Here is a 19,439-nt window from a genome sequence, read left to right as displayed (position 1 = left end):
ATCTTCCCTTTTATACTCTGGTTAGCAACTACAATTTTATAAAAATAATTTACCTTTTCTTCTTAATTATTTCTACTTACTTGATTATTAGTATGAATTTTGTATCATACTTCTTTTTAAAATGTGTCAACCTTTCCACCCTAATTTACCAACCTACAAGTCTAAAGGAAAGCAGGCTTTGGTCAATACACAGAAATTGGTCCTCTATATGTTTATGGAGGGAAGGAAAATAAGCATCTCTGTTACCTGGAAATAGAACAAGTCACCTTGAGTCTACTTGCCTCCTACCTGATGGAGGTTGAGAGGAAAGTTATATCAACCAGATATTCTCCTTGAGGGAAATGACAAGCTCAGGTTGGTCACTTCTTTTTGCAGTGATTTTAGTAGGCATTTTGCTGGAAACAGGAGAAAATTGACTGGAACTTCTATGAGGAAAACCACTATTGCTAGTGATGGGACCAGCAGGTTCATATAAGGCCACTGGCTGGGAAGAAGGGCCTGGAATGGACTAAGGAGAGGTCCAGCTTCATATGAAAAAGTTCAGTAGGGCAGACTTCTAATGTGTTTTTTGTTTTTAATCCAAGGCAAATCCATTTGCCTCTGAGTTATTCTGCTTTCTTTTAACTCCCATTCTTTCTATTTCTTAAATCTCAAGTGATTTCATGTGCTTCCTCCTTTAGGGGTTGTGCTGCACTAAACCTCTGGCTTTATTTGTATGTGTGTTCCATGCAGATGGGTGGCCTCTTGAAAGCGTATCATCAGATTAAGACATGCAACTGTAAGCTCTCCCACTCCAGCTCAGATCATAGCTAAGAAAATGTAGAATTTTTCAAAGTCTAAGTGTTTGGTTTACAGGAAGGAAACGGACCCAGATCCATTCATTCCCTCACTCACTGACTCACTGATCAAATATTTTACATGCCTCTTATGTACTAAGCATTATGTTGGGCATCCCAAAGACAGGATGATCCAGCCTCTGCCCTCAAGAAACTTACAATTTGTAAGGAGACAGGCGTGGGAAAAAAATATTAAAGTATATTGAGCTGATTGCTTTATTGGAGGCATTATCAAGTACAGCGGAAGCACAAGGTAGGTAGATCCTAAGCCTGCCCAGGAATTCCAGAAGAGCTTCACACAGCTGAAACTTGAGGGATGAGCAAGAATTTACTAGGCGGCCAAGAAGAAAGGCTGTTTCAGACAGAGAGATTAACTCACAGAAATGGGAAGGCAAGGAGAGCATGACGTGTTTGCGGAGCCGTAGGAGAGTCAGTTCTATGTCTCTGGAGCACAGATGAAAGGTGGGAGTCATCTGGAAGTGAGGCTGCACAAGTAGGCAGGAACCACCTCAGGAAGAGCTTGGTTCTCCACACTAGACTATTTAGACTTTATGCTGAAAGCAATGTAGAGCTCCTGAAGAAGTCTGAGCAAGGAAGTGAAAGGCTCAGATTTGCATGCTGGAAGATCACACCGCAGCAGAGTGGAGAACAGATTTGAGGACAGTGATACTTAAGGCAAGAGAGGTTAGTAAGGAGAAATGGTGCTTGAACTATGGCAGTGGCAGCAGGGTTGGAGAGGAGGCAGGGGGACAGATATAGGAGATATTGTTAAAGTTCTCACATCGGCTTCTTTTTTTTCTTTGGCTAGAAATATCTGAAACTAAATGACCTTGTAACATACACAATTAAAATTAAGATGGAAACAACACGCCAATATTCAATTAGGATTACCGGGTTTTTTTCTTTGTTTTGCAGTTCAATTTGAAAATAATTTGGGTGCTACCCAAATGAGGCCATCTTAAAGCATAACACCGCTCTAGGAGACTATGCTGTAATGTGGCAGGGATACGATATATTTTAGGAACTAAAGAACGCTTACTTACTTAGAAAACCATCTAGAGTAATTAATCTCACCATGTGATTTAAGTTTTCTTAGAGAATGCATCAATAAAATAAAACCTATTGATATTGCCTTGAAATGACCTAGATTGAGAGTGTGATTTTTTTTTGAATTTTATTTAATTTATTTTTTTAAACAGCAGGTTCTTATTAGTTATCCGTTTAATACATATTATTGTATATATGTCAATCCCAATCTCCCAGTTCATCACACCACCACAGCCATCCCCCCCCCACCACTTTCCCCCTTTGGTGTCCATACGTTTGTTCTCTATATCTGTGTCTCAATTTCTGCCCTGCAAACCGGTTCATCTGTACTATTTTTCTAGGTTCCACATACATGTGTTAATATACAATATTTGCTTTTCTCTTTCTGACTTACTTCACTCTGTATTACAGTCCCTAGATCCATCCACGTCTCTACAGATGACTCAATTTTGTTCCTTTTTATGGCTGAGTAATATTCCATTGTATATATGTACCACATCTTCTTTATCCACTTGTCTGTTGATGGGCATTTAGGTTGCTTCCATGACCTGGCTATTGTACATAGTGCTGCAATGAACATTGCGGAGCATGTGTCTTTTTGAATTTCGGTTTTCTCTGGGTATATGCCCAGTAGTGGTATTGCTGTATCACACGGTAATTCTATTTTTAGTTTTTTAAGAACCTCCCTACTGTTCTCCATAGTGGATGTATCAATTTACATTCCCACCAGCAGTGCAAGAGGGTTCCCTTTTCTCCACACCCCCTCCAGCATTTGTTGTTTGTAGATTTTCTGATGATGCCCATTCTAACTGGTGTGAGGTGATACCTCATTGTAGTTTTGATTTGCATTTCTCTAATAATTAGTGATGTTGAGCAGCTTTTCATGTGCCTCTTGGCCATCTGTATGTCTTCTTTGGAGAAATGTCTATTTAGGTCTTCTGCCCATTTTTGGATTGGGTTGTTGGTTTTTTTAATATTGAGCTGCATGAGCTGTTTATATATTTTGGAGATTAATCCTTTGTCCATTGATTCGTTTGCAAATATTTTCTCCCATTCTGAGGGTTGTCTTTTCATCTTGTTTGTAGTTTCCTTTGCTGTGCAAAAGCTTTTAAGTTTCATTAGGTCCCATTTGTTTCTTTTTGTTTTTATTTCCATTACTCTAGGAGGTGGATCAAAAAAGATCTTGGTGTGATTTATGTCAAAGAGTGTTCTTCCTATGTTTTCCTCTAAGAATTTTACAGTGTCGGTCTTACATATAGGTCTCTAATCCATTTTGAGTTTATTTTTGTGTATGGTGTTAGGGAGTGTTCTAATTTCATTCTTTTACATGTAGCTGTCCAGTTTTCCCAGCACCACTTATTGAAGAGACTGTCTTTTCTCCATGTATATTCTTGCCTCCTTTATCAAAAATAAGGTGACCATATGTGCATGGGCTTATCTCTGGGCTTTCTATCCTGTTCCATTCATCTATATTTCTGTTTTTGTGCAAGTACCATACTGTCTTCATTACTGTAGCTTTTGTAGTATAGTCTGAAATCCAGGAGCCTGATTCCTCCAGCTCCGTTTTTTTTTTTTCTCAAGATTGCCTTGGCTATTCGGGGTCTTTTGTGTTTCCAAACAAATTGTGAAATTTTTTCTTCTAGTTCTGTGAAAAATGCCATTGGTAGTTTGATAGGGATTGCATTGAATCTGTAGATTGCTTTGGGTAGTATAGTCATTTTCACAATGTTGATTCTCCCAATCCAAGAACACGGTATATCTCTCCATCTGTTGGTATCATCTTTAATTTCTTTCATCAGTGTCTTATAGTTTTCTTCATACAGGTCTTTTGTCTCCCTAGGTAGGTTTATTCCTAGGTATTTTATTATTTTTGTGGCAATGGTGAATGGAAGTGTTTCCTTAATTTCTCTTTCAGATTTTTCATCATTAGTGTATAGGAATGCAAGAGATTTCTGTGCATTAATTTTGTATCCTACAACTTTACCAAATTCATTGATTAGCTCTAGTAGTTTTCTGGTGGCATCTTTAGGATTCTCTATGTATAGTATCATGTCATCTGCAAACAGTGACAGTTTTACTTCTTCTTTTCCAATTTGGATTCCTTTTATTTCTTTTTCTTCTCTGATTGCCATGGCTAGGACTTCCAAAACTATGTTGAATAATAGTGGTGAGAGTGGACATCCTTGTCTTGTTCCTGATCTTAGAGGAAATGCTTTCAGTTTTTCACCGTTGAGAATGATGTTTCCTGTGGGTTTGTTGTATATGGCCTTTATTATGTTGAGGTAGGTTCCCTCTATGCCCACTTTCTGGAGAGTTTTTTTATCATAAATGGGTGTTGAATTTTGTCAAACGCTTTTTCTGCATATATTGAGATGATCATATGGTTTTTCTTCTTCAATTTGTTAATGTGGTGTATCACATTGATTGATTTGCATATATTGAAGAATCCTTTCATCCCTGGGATAAATCCCACTTGATCGTGGTGTATGATCCTTTTGATGTGTTGTTGGATTCTGTTTGCTAGTATTTTGTTGAGGATTTTTGCATCTATATTCATGGGTGATATTGGTCTGTAATTTTCTTTTTTTGTAGTATCTTTGTCTGGTTTTGGTATCAGGGTGATGGTAGCCTCATAGAATGAGTTTGGGAGTGTTCCTTCTTCTGCGATTTTTTTGGAAGAGTTTGAAAAGGATGGGTGTTAGCTCTTCTCTGAATGTTTGATAGAATTCACCTGTGAAGCCATCTGGTCCTGGACTTTTGTTTGTTGGAAGATTTTAAATCACAATTTCAATCTCATTACTTGTGATTGGTCTGTTCATATTTTCTATTTCTTCCTGTTTCAGTCTTGGAAGGTTATACCTTTCTAAGAATTTGTCTATTTCTTCCAGGTTGTCCATTTTATTGGCATAGAGTTGCTTGTAGTAGTCTCTTAGGATGCTTTGTATTTCTGCAGTGTCTGTTGTAACTTCTCCTTTTTCATTTCTAATTTTATGGATTTGAGTCCTCTCCCTCGTTTTCTTGATGAGTCTGGCTAATGGTTTATCAATTTTGTTTATCTTCTCAAAGAACCAGCTATTAGTTTTATTGATCTTTGCTATTGTTTTCTTTTTTTCTATTTCATTTATTTATGCTCTGATCTTTATGGTTTCTTTCCTTCTGCTAACTTTGGGTTTTGTTTGTTTCTCTTTCTCTAGTTCCTTTAGGTGTAAGGTTAGATTGTTTATTTGAGATTGTTGTTTCTTGAGGTAGGCTTGTATTGCTATAAACTTCCCTCTTAGAACTGCTTTTGCCGCATCCCATAGGTTTTGGATCGTCGTGTTTTCATTGTCATTTGTCTCTAGGTATTTTTTTATTTTCTCTTTGATTTCTTCAGTGATCTCTTGGTTATTCAGTAATGTATTGTTTAGCCTCCATGTGTTTATGTTTTTTACGTTTTTTTCCCTGTAATTGATTTCTAATCTCATAGTGTTGTGGTCAGAAAAGACACTTGATATGATTCCAGTTTTCTTAAATTTACCAGGGCTTGATTTGTGACCCAAGATGTGATCTTTCTTGGAGAATATTCCGTGTGCACTTGAGAAGAAAGCGTAATCTGCTGTTTTGGGATGGAATGTCCTATAAATATCAATTAAATCTATCTGGTCTACTGTGTCATTTAAAGCTTGTGTTTCCTTATTAATTTTCTGTTTGGATGATCTGTCCATTGGTGTAAGCGAGGTGTTAAAGTCCCCCACTATTATTGTGTTACTGTCAGTTTCCTCTTTTAGAGCTGTTAGCAGTTGCCTTATGTATTGAGGTGCTCCTATGTTGGGTGCATATATATTTATAATTGTTATATCTTCTTCTTGGATTGATCCCTTGATCATTATGTAGTGTCCTTCCTTGTCTCTTGTAATATTCTTTGTTTTAAAGTCTATTTTATCTGATATGAGTATAGCTACTCCAGCTTTCTTTTGATTTCCATTTGCATGGAATATCTTTTTCCATCCCCTCACTTTCAGTCTGTATGTGTCCCTAGGTCTGAAGTGAGTCTCTTGTAGACAGCATATGTATGAGTCTTGTTTTTGTATCCTTTCAGCGAGCCTGTGTCTTTTGGTTGGAGCATTTAATCCATTCACGTTTAAGGTACTTATTGATATGTATGTTCCTATTACCATTTTCTTAATTGTTTGGGGTTTGTTTTTGTAGGTCCTTTTCTTCTCTTGTATTTCCCACTTAGAGAAGTTCCTTTAGCATTTGTTGTAGAGCTAGTTTGGTGGTGCTGAATTCTCTTAGCTTTTGCTTGCCTGTAAAGCTTTTGATTTCTCCCTCGAATCTGAATGAGATCCTTGCCGGGTAGAGTAATCTTGGTTGTAGGTTCTTCCCGTTCATTACTTTAAATATGTCATGCCACTCCCTTCTGGCTTGTAGAGTTTCTGCTGAGAAATCAGTTGTTAACGTTATGGGAGTTCCATTGTATGTTATTTGCCATTTTTCCCTTGCTGCTTTCAGTAATTTTTCTTTGTCTTTAATTTTTGCCAATTTGATTACTGTGTGTCTCAGCATGTTTCTCCTTGGGTTTATCCTGCACTCCCTGGACTCTCTGCACTCCCTGGACTTGGGTGGCTATTTCCTTTCCCATGTTAAGGAAGTTTTTGACTATAATCTCTTCGAATATTTTCTCTGGTCTTTCTCTCTCTCTTCTCCTTCTGGGACCCCTATAATCCAAATGTTGTTGTGTTTAATGTTGTCCCAGAGGTCTCTTAGGCTGTCTTCATTTCTTTTCATTCTTTTTTCTTTAGTCTGTTCTGCAGCAGTGAATTCCACCATTCTGTCTTCCAGGTCACTTACCCATTCTTCTGCCTCAGTTATTCTGCTATTGATTCCTTCTAGTGTAGTTTTCATTTCAGTTATTATATTGTTCATCTCTGTTTGTTTGTTCTTTAATTCTTCTGGGTCTTTGTTAAACATTTCTTGCATCTTCTCGATCTTTGCCTCCATTCTTTTTCTGAGGTCTTGGATCATCTTCACTGTCATTATTCTGAATTCTTTTTCTGGAAGGTTGCCTATCTCCACTTCATTTAGTTGTTTTTCTGGGGTTTTTTCTTGTTCCTTCATGTGGTACATAGCCCTCTGCCTTTTCATCTTGTCTATCTTTCTGTGAATGTGGTTTTTGTTCCACAGGCTGCAGGATTGTAGTTATTCTTGCTTCTGATGTCTGCCCTCTGGTGGATGTGGCTATCTAAGAGTCTTGTGAGAGTGTGATTTTCTGATAATTACAGATAGCATGCCTAATGTTTAGTATTTATAAAATTACATCCAGAATATCTTAAAAGGCATTATTAGCTTATGTCAAGATGCTACAGCTATTGTCAGGAACATCAGTGATTACTTGCTTAGCATCTACCTACTCAAGCACAAGAATGGGAGGAGGAGCATCCCAAGCAGAAAGTACAATATGTATAAAGATCCTGAGGTAGGAAAGAATTTGGCTTGTTTGAGGAGCTTGAAAGTGTCAGTGGGGCTTGAGGAAAGAGAATGAGAGGAGCAGGGACATGAAATGACATCAGAGGGGTTGGCAGGCATCTGTTTAATTAATGGTAAATGTTCTTTCAAATTTTGGTCTTTCTCCGATTTTATTTCTGTTTTATTAGACATTGTTGGTTGTTCCCTCAACATTCTACACATGACTACAGTCACCTGATTCTCTTACAACGTTTTTCATCTTCTATCTTTAGCATCCTTCATGGATTCATCTTCTTCCCATTCTTTAAATATTGGTGTTCTTTTGTGGTCTTCCTGGGTGCACATCTCTCCATACTCCCTACACTGTCTCTCAGGATCTTGGCCACATTCACACCTCCATGCTGATGACTCCTAAATCTGAGTCTCCCTTCAGGATCTCTCTCCCAAGCCTTTGGCCTGAATATCCCACACACTCTAACTCAATCTGATAAAACTGAAATCACCTTTCCCTCAAAACCTGTTACTTTTCCTACATTACCTAACTTTCTTGCAGGTAGGACTTCCATCCACCCAAAGCCAGATTTTGGGATCATTCTTATCCTCCCCCTCACCTCCAGGCTCTTATCTTCCACATCTAATCAGTCATCAAGTTCTTTCAATTTTACCTCCTAAGTAGTCTTGAATATGTTCTTTCCATACTACTTCTGTCTTCTGACCTAGTTCAAGAACTTCTCATCTCTTTCTTTAACTACTGAAGTAACTCCCACTGGTCTCCCCTCCAGTCTGTCACCCAGAGAATAACCCACATAATCTAAAATGGGTGGCTGACTCTGACTGTGGCTCCCCTTCTAGGTGCTACTTCATCATCCATTGATTCAAGTCCAGGCTCCTTGGGGATAACATGATATTCCCTCAGTGACATCTCCTTTTCACAGTATATTCTAGCAGTACTAAGCTACATAAAGTTCCTTGAACAAGCATGCATTTGCATGCTTCTGTGTTAGACAGACTGAGTTAATAGATCCTTTCCTCTGCTTCCTCTACCACTACACCTGCCACACCATAATTAAATTAGTCACACCCTTCCAAATTGGGCTGCAGGGAACAGATCTTACTCACATTTGGTGCCCTAGACCTCAGCATTTGTTCCTTCATTCAATGTGTATTTTTCGAGTGTCTACTACCCCCAGGGTTCTGGGAAAACAGCAGTGAACAAAACAAAGTCTCAGCCTCATGGATCTCACCTTCTAGTGAGGGGACTCCAGGAGATGGCCTATACAATTGGCACTCATGGTGAAAACTTTTGAAAATCAGGCAAATGAAAGAGTCTTCTTAAACCTCTGTCTAAGCATACTGTCTGGAACATTGCTCTGACTCATTTTTCCTTTAAACAAGTATGGTGGTGCCTAAAACAATTTAAGCAACAGATTGAACTGCCCTAACTGTGGATCCTGTGGTCTTCAGCAAATGATAGTTCTCCTAACTAGAGTGGAAAACATTTTCCTGTATACATGGAGATATAACCTTATATTCAAACAATCCTCTGGGGTGAGAAGAGAACAAATAACATCCCACTGAATTAGACATTAAGAAAAAGTTATAGAAAATTAAAGAATTTTAAAGATAGATAGCTTAAAATACCATCACATTAATGAGCTATTTCCTTCACTTACAAACCCTATCCTGTTTATATTAGAAGAGAAAAATTGATGTTTTTCCTCTTTCTATAAAATATGCTTATTAGATAACTTCCTAAACAACTTTTATTCATGGATGACGTAATACATTAGTCACTATTCTCCACAAAAGGAATGGCTGAAGACAATAAAATAATTATAAAAAATGTATCAATTTTGAAATAACTGTGTTCTCTTCTTGGCTTCCCCCATTTAAATTAGCTCTCTCAGTTAAACACCTTTTTGGATTTCTAAATATCTGTAGTTTTGCCTTTGCTGCTTAACTTCCTCATAAGTATCCATGATTTTCTGAACACAATGCCCCATCACCCACTGCAACCCTAGAGAGCTTTTCTACCTCCAAGGAGTAAATTTCACTGATTTCCCTGCTTATTTCCAGAGCTCTTGTACATCTCTATAAAGCTGTCTTGCCGGTGACTCAAACTAAACATGCCTATTTTCCCAACCTGTAGCCAACCTGTTCCTCTCCGTATGGAAGGGACACAGCTCAGTAAAGGACACCACCATTTATAGAGACGCTCAAGCCAAAAATCTGGCATCATCCTTGATTCCCTCTCTCTCTTCCTTACCCCCATACTCCTTCTGTCCCTAGCTCCCGTTGATTATTTCTTCTAAATGTCCCTCAATCTGCTGTGCCAGCCCTACTACCATCTCCCTGGTTATAGCCCTAATATAGAGCCTCATAATTTTTCACGTGAATTACTGCTTTATAATTGGTCGCTAGTGCATCTATCATCTCCATATCTATCCAGCAGATAGAGTGACCTTTTCAAAATGTCAGTCTGACTGTGTTACTGTCTAATTGACAATATTGAATGTCCTTCCATTGCCAACAAGGCAGAGAACAAATTCCTCACTGTGGCTTCTGGACCCCTCATGACCTGGCCCCCGCCTACCTCTCAAACATCATCTCTCACCACTCTCCTCCTAATCCAGCTATACCCAAATGTGCAGATTTCCTTGATGCAACGATACTCTCAACCTCTTTACCTTTGTGTGAGCTATTTCTTTGGCTCACCACATACTCTTTCTCCTTCTCTTGTAAAAGAAGATATTCTCTGACTCTCTGAGCCAGGTTAAGTTTCCCATCTGTTTGTTTCCCACACCCATCATGTTTTGTAACCACTTGTCTCACGCCTGTCTTCCACTAGAATGTAAGGGCTAGGAGGAGGGGCCCTGTCTGTTTTGTTCATTCCAGTATCCCCAGCACCAAGCACAATGTAATTAGAGTAAATATTTGTTAACTAAGTAAGTAGTGTGATTCTAACTAAAAACTCACTATTGAAAAGAATTGTGAGTGAACATAATTATTAGAAAACATAAATTGTTTTTTTCCCAAAGGCATAAGTGGTCACATTTGATCTCTGGTGAATATCTGTAACATTCCAGAGTTTAAATCTTGAATGTTAAGTCTATAGTCATATTTGCACTTCATCAGACCTACAATCCAGGCTGGTGTTTAGCTGCCCCGAGTTGACATCTGGGCTGACTCATTTTAATTTGACTGTTTGAGGTTAGCTTCCACAGCTGTTGTAGCACTATGTTGTCAATCATCTGACTTTTAGATCACAATTTAACTGACTTGGAGGAGGAAAACAACAGCCTTCAGAAGACTTTTCAGTCTTTTAGCAGAAAACAACTAGCTTTCTTCTCCATAGGTGCTCTTTCAGATTGTGTATATTCTTTACAAAAAAATTAAAACAGTGAATGGGACTTGAGGCTATATTCCTAAGTTTTTAACTTTTCCTCAGTTAAAAATTTTAATATTTGGTCTTCGAAAATAAAAACTGAGCTTTTCGCAAATGCTAAAAACTAGGATAGAGCATCTAAGCCTACCTTCGTTAATTCAACAAATGTTCACCAGATAGTTCAGGCTTGTGATGAGTGCTGTGGTGGAATTATATTTTGATGTACTTTATAATGTGCTTTGATCCTTCTTGTTACCCTGTGACCCTTCAGACAACAGCTGGGCCTTCTACTTATATGTGTCAGGGAAGGGTTTTTACAGAACAACACAGGACAAAAACATCCTAGACTTGTAAGCTTTAAATTCTAAACCCTGAAAGACTTGGAACATGACATTTTTAAAAACCATGTAATCAGTTGGAACATTTCTTCCACCCTCAGATTAGACAAAGAATCTGTGCCAAGAGAAGAGATGGGGAGCAAAGAAAAGAAGAGGGGAGAGGAGCAGAGGGGGAAGGAGAAGAGAAAGGAGAGAAGAGAGGAAGGGACAGAGAAGGGGGGGAAGGAGGGGAGGGTGGAGGAAGAAGAGGGGAAGGGAGAGCAGGAGGGAAGCAAAAGAATGAGGTGCTGGGATACAGGGCCCTGTTCCAGACCTCCCTGGACTCTATCTCCGGATAGGTTTGGGGGTCTAAGAGTACATGAGAACTCATTCTACTTTTCCCTGGTATGGCTGTGCAAAGCAACAAGGCAGCAGAGTTTTCCTACGCTCATCATTGTACCAGCTAAGATCTAATGAGGAAAATAAAAACAACTCTAATTTCAAACTGAGGAAATTTAATTGTGAAAGAGAATTGACTAAATAGGTGTTAGAGAACTGAGGAGCCTAATGGAATAATGACAAAATCTAGAGATTTAGCAGCAGGAAACCACTACCACCCCTATGCTGGAAGGACAATGGGAAGCAATGGTGTTTATTAGAGCCCAGAGTCCAAGGTCACGAGGGAAGCTAGAACCACAGCAGTTCTGACTAAAGGGAGTAGATCACAAAAGACATGCAGCTGATGATAATAATGAAAGGAAAGGTGGAGGAAAACCCCGGCCTCTCCCTTCTTCTGACCCTCCCATTGTGCACAAATGCCTCACAAGCACCAAACCCAACTGGAATCTAACTGACGTGAATCAGCCATTCTGTAGGAGAGTGAGAAGGGTGAGGCATGGGTCTGAGGGCAAATACACCCAGATGTAACAGCAGGAAAATGTCTGCAGGGGATGTCTGGGATTGTGGACCTAAGAAGGCCTCACAGAGTCCCCATGCCCCAGGATGACCCAGAGGGGCCCAGAGCAAGGGCCCCTATGACAAAGGAGCCTGAAGACTTGAAGGGGGGCTTAGAGCCAGGAAAGGGAAGACACATCAGGAATTTACCTGGAAGGAAACCAAATGGGCCCTCAGACATCTCACTGGATTCCACCTTGGACAAAAGACAGCATTGAGAAGACCAGGCTTGATTCCACCATGAGTTGACTACATGTAACTGCCCTGAGCTCTCACTCTGATACTACATTTAGACAACACTCCAAGGAAGGGGAGAGGAGACCACCTAGCAGAACGGAGGCTGAATCTAAATTCACTCTTAGATAAAGAAAGGAAAGAACCTGAACCAATGAACAGACATAGTTATTTAAAAGAGCCCACTGAATATGTAGGGAAGGATGGCCATATAACACAGGTGTCAGTAATGCAGTGAGAAACAGAAACAGGTCATGTTAAAGAATGCACTGTGGCTGGAGATGTACATAGAGAAGTTCCTGTACTTGCCTGTAAGGTAGGACTTCTCAGAGAAGACCTCAGAGACAGGTGATATTTGATGAGCTTGAGGGATGAATAGGGATTTAGCAAGCAGATGGGGGAGAGATCCTTACCTCTGTTGTCTTCTTCTATCCCTCCCAATGCTCTGATTTTCAAGAGAAGCCAGTACATTCCTTATCTAACTACAGTCCATTAAAGTCTTTCAGAAACATGACAGATCTCTGGGTTTATCTTCATTTTGATTAGTAAATGGGGCAGTGCTGGAATGATAGGATAGGTGTGACCTGTGTTTCAACTCTGACGAGTAGCAACAGCAGCTTGCAAGAAATGAGTTTCTTAAAATGTATCCTCTTATAGATTTGTAGAGGCCATTTTTAGACTTCAGTTTTGAACTAAGGACTTGGATCTCAAGACACTCAGGTAGTCTTATAGAATATACAATCCACAGGAAAAATATACCTAAGCCATCCAAAATATATCTCCACAATAACCAAATGTCTGTAATTGAAACACATTTCAGATCTATCACATAAAACTCTGATCTGTCAGGACTTTCCTCAAAATATTGTGTTTTGCCATTTTTTAAAGCACAGAAACAAGACCATTGATTTACAAATAACCTCACCTATCGCTATTCCAGAAACAATATTCCCAAACTTGCCCTTTATAATCCAATATTCTAAGAAATAAAAATAACTGTTGTTCTCTCCATTGTTTACAAAATGGAAAATGATTATATTACAGAAAGCAATAGAAGTCATTGAATTGTTTGAACACTTTTTTTTTTACCTCATTAGAGATGTCTGTTCCAGAGAGATCTACTGATACCAAAGAAAAGATGTTTACAATAAATTCAACTCCTAGGTCAGTCAGATGTTCACAATTTCGTAAACTCAAGTAGTTTAAATTAGAGCAACTGAAAGAAAGTAGCATGAAGAATTCATTTTAGCTTTTAATCACACTGTCAGTAGAAATTTCTTCATATTAAAAACTACTTGGGGAAAGCAAATGCTATTGAAACAAGGATTTTCCTTTTCTTGTCATAAAAGTAAGCTTAAAAGTGTAAATAATTGGGACTTCCTTGGCTGTCCAGTGGTTAGGACTCCGCGCTTCCACTGCAGGGGTCGTGGGTTCGATCCCTGGTCGGGAATTAAGATCCCACATGCCGTGGGCAGCACAGCCAAGAAAAAAAAAAAAGTGGAAATAATTGACATTACAAAGTTGATTGCAAGAGAGGTGGATTACTGTATAAAACATTCTGTGATTTCATTTCATATTGCAATTTCTAATAAAAAAATATATTACATGCATACAAAAACTATCACGTAAATACCATGATGAATGACCACTAAAAGTGCAAAGTTAAATTTCTCACTTATCCTTACAAGTTTGCTACAAGAATTGTACTTAACCTCTTAATGTACACAAGTAAACAGGGTCAAGAATAAACCCACCAGCTTGAATATCCCTTGGGAAACGCTGTAAAGGTTTACATAGAGATGTTATCCTTGAAAAGTACAGAGAAGTCACCCAGGTATAGCTATTCATAACTTCATGAGTGATTCCATCTCAAACTTTCTCCAAGTTGAAATTTAATAAGAAACGTCTTAGATATAGTCAAAAGATTAATTCATTCCATGACTCCAATGTCTTATTTCATTTTGCTGAATATTGGACCAGCTTCTGGGCATCCCTTATGTTTTCCAAATGGCTTCAAAAGTCTATCTCTGATTTGTCCTATTAACAAATATACAATTACTAATAACATGATGTAAAATACTATTGTTTTATCATACCGCTCTGATAGTTTTGCAATAGAGGCATCACCCAAGTGGATACAGTTACTTAAATTTAGCTCTCTTATCTTTGTGCTTGCAGGACCATCAAGAAACTGCTTTAGTCCCATGTCACCAATTCTGTAGGAAAGAGTAAGAAAAGCTCTACATGTGATTTTATGTATAAATATGTAGAATACTATTAAAATAATAGTTACTACACCCAATACATTCCAAAATAGCAAGGTGATATCTATATCTGGTATTTTGCCAACATTTTTAAACCAAATTTGATTATATAGCTTTTATTTTAATAGAAAATATGTAAATGATAGTAATGGGAGAAATGTTACTAAAAATGCTATTCCTATTCATTTGTTCATTTAATTAGGTGGCCTAATTATTAATAAGACAGATAGCCTATAAGGTTTCTTCCCTGGGGTTAAAATGTGATCATGTTAAACAGTGCCTGATGCAATCTCCTGCAAAAGAAAAAGACCAAAACTTAGGATAGGGAGAACCACGCCTAACAGTCAAACTACTGTCAAAATCTTGGAGGAATTTCCACTAAGTACAAGTCAATTTAGCTGGACTGGAAACCTAATAAGTTACCTAAAGATCCTTTCTTTCTGAAGCAGAGAAAATCTGATGCTGTAAGAAGATCTTGACCTCAGTCTTCCCACATTGTCCTTAATCATAGACACCTATGTGTCAATGCCACCCCTCCCACCCCTCCCATGTAAGTCCAGACTTATAAATGATTCTCTAAATTATAAATAGTCAACAAGAAACACATTTATAATAAAATGACAACAAAAACGAAGAAAATTGTGTGGTGGTATTAGGTAAAGTTAAATAAAATTAACACGGGGTGATAATTTTACATTGAGTTAGAATACTATACTAGTAAAAATATTAAACAAGACTAACAGGGTAATTTTACATTGATTAGGTATCACCCCAATGAACATAATATGGTTGGGTACAGAATTTGGGGATCATATTCTTTCCTGCCATGAAACTGCATACAGTGAAATGGTGTAATGATGTAACCATTTTAAAATATATATATATGTGTGTATGTGTGATCAAAAAAAATCAGACTATCCATAGAAATTAACACAACATTGTAAATCAACTATACTTCAATAAAATAATTTTTTTTAAAAATCAGGTTGGTTAAGACTCCATGCTTCCAGTGCAGGGGGCACAGGTTCGATCCCTGGTTGGGGAACTAAGATCCCACATGCTGTGCAGTGCAGCCAAAAAAAACCAAAAAACAACCCCGCCCCCCAAAAAAATCAGGCTGGCCTTGGATTTCTCCTCTGCAACAGAAATACCAAACATATAAATGTATATATATAATATAACAATATAAACAATATTAATTAAAATACCAATTATAAATATATTTTCTGTTACAGAAGAGAAATCCAAGGCCAGTCTGACTTTTTTTTGGTAATTTTAGTCATGAACTTTTATGCAACATATAATATAGCATAAATACAAAATGAAAGAAAAATAAAAATTCAAAAAGAACATAATTTTGTATTAGACTTAGCTTTTGACAAACAAAAAAGGGGCATAAAGTTTAAGTAATATAATTAATGTAATTTAAGTTCCATGGACTATTCATATATATTCAACATGATAAACAACATAACCATCATCTTTTTCACCAGCATTACCCCTAAATAAAGATCCCAAAAGACAGAAATTGTACAGGCCGTATTTTTGTACCATGATGTCATAAAATGAAAAATTAGTAACAATGATAATTAGATATAAACTACATGGATATCTGAATCATTTTTAATAAATAATTCTTGGGTAAAGAGAAAATCAGATAAGTATTATAAAACTATATATCTTTCCAAAATTTATATATTTAACATAATTTCAATTAATATCTCAATAGGATTTTTTCTGAAATATGACAAAATTATTCTAAAGTTCACTTGGAAGAATAAACTGGCAAAAATATCTAATAACTTAAAAGAAGACTACTAATAAAGAGAGTCTCATTCTTTTAGATATTAAAACATATTATAAAGCAGTAATAATAATAAAGGATAACATTTCTTGAGTGCTTATTATGTGCCAGACACTATTCTAAGTATATTACATGAATTAACTTATTTGATCCTCACAACAATCCTGAGTGTATACTCTTCATTTTCCCCATTTTACAGATAAAGTACTGTGCAAGATTAGACAGAAAACAGATAAATGAATGGAACAGAAAAGATAGCCTGAAAACAGACATTTATATACTAACACACACACACACATATGCTGACATGTGTATGTGTATATATATGGATGTGTATATATAGATGTATATATACATTTATATGATAATCCTGGAGGCATAAAAGTCAATAGAAAAGGACTTTTCAGGTAATGGTCCAAGTTAATGGGTTAATGCATTTAATCCTAAACCTGGCTGCGCATCAGAAGCACCCATGTTGTTTTCTAAAAAATATACAAGCTAGTGTTCCATCCCTAGATATTCAGATTCAGTAGCTCTGGGGTAGGCCTTGGGCGTATGTAGTTTTATTCAGCTCTTCAGGTGGTTCTGCTGCCCTGGAATTTTCACTTTTAAATCATATATATTTTTGAAATTTATCTTTTTATTACTGATTCCTAATTTAACTGCATTGTAGTTAGAGAATATAGTTTGTTCGTTACCAATACTATGAAAGTTGTGGGAACTTGCTTTAAAACTTCATACATAGTCCATTTTTTGAAGGGTTGATATGTGGTTGAGAAAAATGTATACTTTGACTCTCAAACTTCCTGTTTTAGGTGTATCTCTTATAGATGAATTTTTAAAATCTAATCTAAAACGCTGATATTAAACCTTCTCTGTGTTTTGTTATACTCCATCACATTTTTCTTTTTCTTTTTTCACTCTGCTGTCATTTCTTCAGTTATCTTCTAGCTTTGTACTTCTCTCTTCAGTGAGTTCTAACCTGCTGATTAGCAATTCATTTTCTTTATTTCAATAACTATATTTTTTATTTCTAAAAGTTAGTTTTTCAAGTAAATCTGGTTATTTTTATCACATTTTGTTGTCTGCTCATATTTCTGGTTCCATTATTTATTTCTTCAAATATTTCATACATAGTTACTTAATATTCTATGATAATTCTAATATATGAATTATGGAAGTTCAAATTTATTTTGCTTCATGGTGACTTATATCTTTGTACATTTGATGGTCTTTAATTGTGAGCACCTATTTATTTGACTTTAACCTATGGGAATTTTGGATGCCTAAAGAGAAGGTGCTTTCCTTCAGAAAAGCTTTGAGCTAACTTCTTCCAGGGGCCTAGGTACTATCTACCTGATACCACTTTGTCCACCTTGAAGAGGTCCAGACACTGCAGAAGTCTCATCCTGCTTCCCTATCTTGAGTCTTGCTAAAACTGATTGTCTTAATGCCAATGTTGAAATGAACATTTATGCTCATAGCAGCTCTATCTTTATGTTTGCTTGGTATTCACTGTTCGTCGTCTACTCATTGAGAAGGTGGTGAAGAATCATGATATTGGATATTTCTAGTACTCTTTGTGGGCTCAGCAATGTATTGAAAGTATGTTTCATCCAGGATCTAAATTGTTTGTAGCAAGGGGTCCTTTGAAGTGTTTTGTCAACTATACTGCTGGACGCAGAAAAACCTCCATTTCTTTTTAAAATTATGTAACCTGCAGAAGCCTGAGTGAAATATATGAATGCAATTCAATTTTATTTCACATGTTAATACAGATAGGATTAGCTGTTACACACACACACACACACACACACACACATCCTGCTTGCATTATGGTGCCAGCTTGCTCATGAGCTTGCAACCAAGATGCCAACTGGAACTTTAATCATCCAAAGGATTGACTGAGGGTGGAGGGTCTGCTTCCAAGTTCACTCACATGGCTGTTGACAGGAGGCCTCAGTTCCTTGCTGGCTGTTGACTGGAGGCTTCATTTCGTAATCCAGGTTTTACCCATTTCAAATCCTGTCTTTACCTCCCCTCCCCAACCCATGGTGCCTCCCCATTTTAATATAGGGAACATGGGTTAAGATTTTGTGTAGCTTAGCTTATTACTCTGACTTGTCTTATGTTTTCCCAAATATTAACCAATTTCATTGTAGATCAAACACTATTTTGTTATCATCTGGCCCTTTAATATTATAAGAAATTTATACAGGCAAGAGGCTGAGATATCCACTGGGGAAGAAATTTTAGCAAGAAGTTGATCCTTGCCCACCTGAGAATACCAGGATAGAAGCCCATTTGTAACCCAGCTAAAGAAAGGGTTTCAGTAAGAACTTGCCATCTGTCCATCTGTGAGCAAACCCACACAGAGGAGAAATCTAACTAGTACCCAAGAGGAAACACTTCAGTAAGATTGGTTCTTCATAAGCAAGTTGGAAAGTCCATTTGGGAAAAAGACCTATTAACTGAACTAGCTGTGAGAACCTTCACTAGGAAAGGTAGCCCATAAGTGTTCCAGCAAATTCATTTAATCTTACAAGGGCCTGTGATTCCACATATCCTGAGCGTTCCCTGACAGTCTCCCCATGCCCCCACATAACTAGTCTGGGTTGGGTGCCCCTCCTTTGTTTTACCACAGAACTCTGCATTTACCTCCACTTGCACTCCTGACTTTCATGTTTACTCTCCTAACCAATGAGCATCTTGAGGAAGTCTGGAACATTCTAGATAATCAGTGTTTCTTGACTGAATGACTCATTACCTTACACAATTTGCCAGATTCAACACAGTAAGTTGCTTCAAAGGTGAGAGTGACCTGAGGCTACCATCTGTTATTCCCTTGCAGTCCACCATGTAAATATGACTGATATTTGGAGAATTCTTGTCTATAAATTTGAAGCACGCATCAGTAATCCTTTTATTTCCTGTTTTAAAAAAAGAGAGAAGTATTGTATTTGAATTGCCACAAGATTAAAAGTAAAAATTAATGCTAAACCACTTTTTAACATCACAGACCTTCAAATCGGATCTTTCTGAGGTCACAAGTAGAAAGAGCTTTGAAAGTACAATCGGAAATATGTGGTGCACCAATGAAAACTACTGATGTAATTCGATGGCATTTTTCAACTAAAGCCTTTAGAAGAAAAA

The 19,439-nt window shown here is 37.4% G+C and overlaps 2 protein-coding genes across 2 annotated transcripts in view; one reads left to right on the top strand and one right to left on the bottom strand.

Annotated features, from left to right (window-relative positions):
• The window catches only part of FBXL13 (F-box and leucine rich repeat protein 13), a 192,116-nt gene that overhangs the window by 36,908 nt on the left and 135,769 nt on the right, over positions 1-19,439 (bottom strand). Inside the window, exons 14-17 of the mRNA XM_082399421.1 lie at positions 19,308-19,425; positions 19,054-19,216; positions 14,315-14,434; positions 13,308-13,434 (exon numbers count right to left, since the gene is read on the bottom strand). Of these exons, the coding sequence (XP_082255547.1) occupies positions 13,308-13,434; positions 14,315-14,434; positions 19,054-19,216; positions 19,308-19,425 (528 nt within the window). The remainder of the gene's footprint in view (positions 1-13,307; positions 13,435-14,314; positions 14,435-19,053; positions 19,217-19,307; positions 19,426-19,439) is intronic.
• Positions 1-19,439, top strand: part of LRRC17 (leucine rich repeat containing 17) — a 170,871-nt gene that overhangs the window by 20,437 nt on the left and 130,995 nt on the right. The gene's annotated exons all lie outside the window — the stretch shown is intronic.

This window comes from Balaenoptera borealis (assembly GCF_965194805.1).
Source record: "Balaenoptera borealis genome assembly, chromosome: 7".
NCBI lineage: Eukaryota > Metazoa > Chordata > Mammalia > Artiodactyla > Balaenopteridae > Balaenoptera > Balaenoptera borealis.
This window is presented reverse-complemented; position numbering and strand designations above follow the sequence as displayed.